General features: G+C 34.4%; 1 protein-coding gene across 4 annotated transcripts; it reads left to right on the top strand.

Moving 5' to 3' along the window:
• Positions 1 to 1,177: 1,177 nt before the first annotated feature.
• Positions 1,178 to 4,848, top strand: LOC113317334 (jmjC domain-containing protein 4-like). 4 transcript variants are annotated; one of them, XM_026565459.1, is made up of 8 exons: positions 1,178 to 1,670; positions 2,459 to 2,677; positions 2,807 to 2,966; positions 3,139 to 3,256; positions 3,494 to 3,563; positions 3,653 to 3,733; positions 4,126 to 4,182; positions 4,277 to 4,848. In XM_026565459.1, the coding sequence occupies exons 1-8, from the start codon at positions 1,461 to 1,463 to the stop codon at positions 4,832 to 4,834; spliced, it is 1,473 nt and encodes a 490-aa protein (XP_026421244.1). In that variant the 5' UTR covers positions 1,178 to 1,460; the 3' UTR covers positions 4,835 to 4,848. The 4 variants fall into 4 exon arrangements, with proteins under 4 accessions (XP_026421244.1, XP_026421247.1, XP_026421245.1 ...); XM_026565460.1 differs by having other exon boundaries at positions 1,182 to 1,670; positions 2,459 to 2,629; XM_026565461.1 differs by lacking the exon at positions 1,178 to 1,670 and adding an exon at positions 1,700 to 1,923.
• The last annotated feature ends 1,125 nt before the right edge of the window (positions 4,849 to 5,973 follow it).

The raw sequence follows: 5,973 nt of genomic DNA on the forward strand, positions 1-5,973 counted from the left end.
GAGTTCTTTGTATTTCTTATTTATACCCTGAGTCTTTTGTGCTATTCATTCAGGTGGAATGACATGATTACCAGTGGGAAAATCAACAAAATGAAGCATATGTGCATTATTTCGAAGAACCATAGAATTACCTTGAAGAGTTTATGCAGCAATGACGGAAATGCAGCAAAATTCATGGTGAAGGCTCTCGGTCTGGTTAGAGAAAATGCAAGTTTCTGAAATTAAGTAATGTGGTTGAAAATGATGATTGTTCTCCTCGGACAAGACTAAATAAGCTTTGAATATTTCCGTTTTCGAAATTTTTTTCAACCACAAAATAGTATGTTCCTCTCCGTCAGAAGATTTTTGAATGTGTTAGAAATATGTTATAGTCGTGAAGGATAAAGTAAAAGAATTGCTGCTACTCTGAATTTTTATACCCTGCAACGCCATCTATATTTTTTTGTAAGAGGCCATTGTCAGATACATAATAAAATTTATTGGTTTTGGTAACTGCAATTTCTTTGTTCACTACATACCTTTATGTTATGTTCTTTTACTTGTTCAGTCTATAGTTAAGTTAAAGTGGCATTGTTGAAGATGCAGTAACATACCAACACACTACCACACAAAAAGAAAAGGACATATTGTGTCTATAAGCTCAGCAGTAAACACTTCTGCTCATGCTAAGATCTCCGCTTTAAGATATATATGATTTACGGCATTAAAAAGTGATCCCCACCAGCATAAGTCTTTGTTAAAGGTAATTGATAAGCATTATAGTCACTTGGTAGAAATCCTCGGAAAGCAAGCAGACTGGTGGCATTTCATCGGCGTAGAACTAATGCCACACCAAAACTGCTAATAACCTTTTCATTTGTCTGGTGGGAAACTTATCAAACAACTAAGGTGTATTTTACTCAAAAATTCAATTTAGAACCAACCAAACAGCAGACCCAAGGTCAAATTTGTGCATAAAACCTCAATTCTTATCAACTGAAACATTAGAACACTTCCACTATTAATGAAAAAACTAAATAAATTAAAAACATAAAAAGTAGTAGCAGATACCCAAAAATGGGGTTTAGAAACGGTCGTCTCACAGTCAAATTCTTTTTTAGAAAAATTGAAGCATAAATTTTAGATGGATCTGATGTTGCATCGATCTGTTGGAGTCCAAAACAACTTCGTTCCGTGGATTTGATGTTCCAAGTTTTAGATGATATATTATATATTTCTTGAACATCTTTTTCAGCCCGAAATCAAACTGCGAGCGAGAAAGGAAAACTTAAGACACGTCAGAAGAAGGATGAAACCCAAGTGAATCGAGAATTCGACCAGGGTCAATGACACATCAGCGGTGGGCTTGAGGATGGGATTGACCGGTGACCTGAATTGAATTATTGATAAAAAAGCGAAACGGAGGGAGTACATTGCTCCCTGTCAATTACGAAGCTATTTAGACAAAAACAAGATTCTGAATGGGTGTAAAAATAGGAGGAGAAATAGAGAGAATGAACGGAAAAGAATTGAGTTATGAAGAATTTGTGAAAAACTATGTGGAGAAGAATCAACCTGTTGTTATAACTGGATTAATGGACGATTGGAGAGCTTGTAATGATTGGGTTACCAAAGATGGATTGCCTAACCTCAGCTTCTTCTCTTTAAATTTTGGGAAATCAAAAGTTCAGGTATTTTCAATTTATTACCCCTAGTTTCCTTCTGTGTTTAATTCGTAACTGTTTGTTAGTGTTGTTTGGCTTTTGTATGCAATTTCTTGCAATGGGTTTTTGTTGATTTGGGGAGTTTCAGTGTTTCATAATTCCTTTTGTTGGTGGGTATGGAAAAGGTTAGTAGGGTTTTAGCATTTGCCCAGAGGCGACTATGCAAAGACAAGAAACCTTTGAAGGGCCTTTTCCATCTCACAGCACAACATCCTACTTGGTTAGCCAACATTGTATTTGTTAAGAAGAATGGAAAGATATGTTAATATGAAGATTTAAGTATCTGGTGTGCAAAAGACGATTTTCGCCTTCATGAAATTGATTTACACGATAGATGCTATTGCATCCGTGCTATTTTTGCATTTATAAGTGGCTATAGTTGGCTTGTAAAACTGTTTTTCAAACTCCAATCAGGAAGCAGTTTGATGGGCATGTTGCTCGTACATCTTAATTTGGTTATATTCACTATGCGTATCTATAAGGAAAAAATGGCATGACCTGAAGTGCCAGGTCCATGCAAATCTGTATTAGGAAGGGGAAAATCATCTTTAAGACAACGTTAATTCAAATATCTAAGATCTGCCCAAAACCTTACCTGACAGTTCTTCTTTCTAGCTATGTAAGATGTTGTTAAATGAGCTTTGCTACTTAATACATTTTGGCGACCACAGTGGGATAACTGTAAGTTTTGACGATGTTAGCTTTCAGTAGTGTGCATTTGGTTTATTGATTTTGTGATATTTTATCACTTGTAGGTTGCAGATTGTGGGAGGAGAGAGTTTAATGATCAGAAAATAGTCGAAATGTCTGTCTCAGATTTCGTAGGGAACTGGGTTGATTTTTCTTCTAAAGAGTGTAGCAGTGCTTCTAGTTGTGAAGACAGCAATGAGTTACTATTATATTTGAAGGACTGGCATTTTGTAGAAGTATGTAAAATATGTGAGATTTTACGTATAATTCGTAGAAATTACGATGTATGGGCCAAAACTTTTACTCTTCTTAAGTATACAAAGAAAACGATTTTAGTCCTGCAAAACATATCGTATTACAGAACTATTATTCATTATACATTTGTTTTCTTATTGTTTTTGGTTTATTGCCAGGAGTACCCCGATTACATAGCATACACAACTCCATTATTTTTTCGTGATGATTGGCTCAACTTGTATCTTGACAGCTATAATATGCATATGGATGAGACCTCTCAAGAGAAAAATGAAGTTAATTGCTCGGACTATCGTTTTGTTTACATGGGATCCAAAGGTCAGTAAAACGGTGTGATCTACCAGTTGGTACACACATATGACTCTGCTAAGATGATTTGATCTACTTTACTCTCCATACAGGGATATAACTTTCCGTTTTGTTTGGATGACTCAATGCTCATGAGTCTCATGACCTCTGCATCTAATAGTTAACGTAGACTACCCTGTAGGTACTTGGACTCCTCTCCATGCTGATGTTTTTAGGTCGTATAGCTGGTCGGCAAACGTCTGTGGGAGGAAAAAATGGCTTCTTCTATCTCCTTCCCAGAGTCAGCTTGTGTTTGACAGGTACAGGCATATTCTTCAGCATCTTGGGAATATAAAGTCTTATTTTGAATTATTTTTTACATCTAATATTTATGCAATTTAAGTTATTTAACCCATAGGTCCTTTTTTTGGAGTTACCATCACAATAGCACGTATAAGTTTACTTGAAAGTTTCCAAAAGAAAAGAGTTCATCATCAGTATGGGATCAATCCTTGCTAGGCAACATTTGACGTGGAACCTATTTATATTTCACACAGGCACATGAAAAGTTCCGTCTATGACATATTTGAAGATGTTTCTGAAACGAAGTTTCCAGGCTTCAATAAGGTAATTCACTGTTTTCTAGCTTTTAGTTGTTTCTGTCTTCAAATTCATCTCTAAGCTAGAAACTTCCTTAAAAATATGTAAATTTGCAGGCTATCTGGTTAGAGTGTATTCAAGAGCAAAATGAAGTTATCTTTGTACCCAGTGGTTGGTATCATCAAGTACAGAATATGGTACATTTCTTAACCTTAATTATTCCATGAAATTCTAATATAGTTCTAGAGTTAATTTGGGTGTTGATAAGTTTTCCATCAACTCCACCTGGTGGAAAAATCAGGTCTAGTGTTAGCTTGATTTGTTCTATAGATGGTATGATCTATGGGAACTTAAAAATGTGATACAGTAGTTAAAACTATCTGTTATACCCGTCGTGAATCTTTTTCCATCAACTCCACCTGGTGGAAAAATCAGGCGTAGTGTTAGCTTGATTTATTCTATAGATGGTATGATCTATGGGAACTTGAAAAATGTGATACAGTAGTTGAAACTATCTGTTATACCTGCCGTGAATCTTGTTGGTCGATTGCAATCTTGTGCTTACAACGGAAACTTCTTTTTATTACAGGAAGATACAATATCCATAAACCACAACTGGTTCAATGCACATAACCTATCCTGGGTAGTAAGTATATCTACGCAGTTCCTCTTGTTACATGACTTGAGAATTGAACTATGTTGATATTTTGGCAACACTAAGTATTTATTTCACCATGCAGTGGAAATTACTTCTTAAAGACTACAACGAGGCAAAAGGGTATATAGAAGACATCAGAGACATATGTGATGATTTCGAAGGTCTCTGTCAGCGCAACCTTGCTATCAATACAGGGATGAATTTTCCCGACTTTTTCATCTTCATCATTCGATTCTCATTAGCCAATTTGTTTCAACTATGCTCCTTAGTGAAAGACCATAAAATTAAGGTCCATGATCCATTTATGGCTCAGCATACAATGTCTAACCTTGCATCCATTAAGCAAGTGGTCTCAGACATGGAAAATTTCCTTCAAGAATTGGGTTTCTGTTTAGATGTGAAAGAAGTATTGAAGAAACCTGATTTCATGAAGCTGTGCATAGCAATGGGTGTGACATACAGAAGATTGAGAGATGAGCACTGGAAACACAATTTTGATACTACGGAAGTTGATTGCGGAGATTTCTTACACTCCATTGATGATTCTTGTGGTAAGGTCTACTCTCCAAATGATCTTGTCAAACTTATAAACCATGTTGCTACTGATCTTGGTGCAATTTTTGGTGAAGTTAAACTTTAATTATTGATTTAAAACCATGTTGGCACTGTTGCTGCTACAGCATAACCTACTTTCATCTGCTCTGAAAAGAGCCATGCATTGTGGGCATTTTTGGGCGCTGCCTCTCTAAGTTCTTCAAGTGGACTTTCAAAGGCGAGGTTCAAGCCCACCTAAAATGGGTAGGATTTGAACTCCCTTAAAATGAACCATTTTTTATGGGGACCATGGTTTTTTTTTGGGAGGACCATGATTTTAAGGTGTGTCCTAGAGTTCCAAAAATGACTAACCCATTGAATAAATATTTACTCTTTTTCTAATTTATTTATTGATAATTTTTTTTAGTTTTTTTTATATTCTTTTTTCCTAATTTTTAAAAGAAAAATTCTTATACCAGACCTAATTAAAGAAAAATATTTAAAATTTTTAAAAAATATATAAACAGTCTTTTTAAAAAAGATTTAGAAAAAAAAGTTTAAATAAATAATAAAATTAAAATATGAAGGGTACAAAAGTTTTTTTAAAAATTTGAAAAAAGTATATTAAAAACTAATAAAATAAGAAGAATAAAAATAATTAAGAATAAAAATAATAAGAAGGATAATTTAGGCATTAATATTAATATTTGGATAAGGGGTGACTTCCTTTACTTCAAAATGTCTTACTAAAATTGAAATCATGGTCCAAAAAAAATAAAAAATCATGGTCCCAAAAAGATAGTTCCTGGATTTCAAACCCATCTAGAGATCTTTCCTTTGCCTTATCCACAACATCGACTTGATGGTGTAAGTATTGGTCTCCGATTAAAACTGAGGTATTGATCTCAATTGAAGATTTAATTAAGTCGAACGAAATAGATTAAAACTGAGCTATTGATCTCAATTGAAGATTTAATTAAGTCCAACGAAATAACTTTAAAAACAGTGTGGTTGCGCTTGCAGCAAACATCCAAAACTCTGTGCGGTTACGATGTGGTCGGGCACATCTTAATATTTTGACACGTTTTATAAAAAAGTGAATTTTTTTTTCTCAAAACAGTTTTATTACCTAACTGTTTGTCCTAACTTCCTACCTTTTCCCTATTTTTTCTCAAAAAGTAAAGCAATTGCAGAAATTTAGAGGGGACAAGTTTTTAATTTAAATACGTGTCAAAATATTAAAAT

The sequence above is a fragment of the Papaver somniferum genome, chromosome 10 (assembly GCF_003573695.1).
Source record: "Papaver somniferum cultivar HN1 chromosome 10, ASM357369v1, whole genome shotgun sequence".
In the NCBI taxonomy this organism is placed as follows: domain Eukaryota; kingdom Viridiplantae; phylum Streptophyta; class Magnoliopsida; order Ranunculales; family Papaveraceae; genus Papaver; species Papaver somniferum.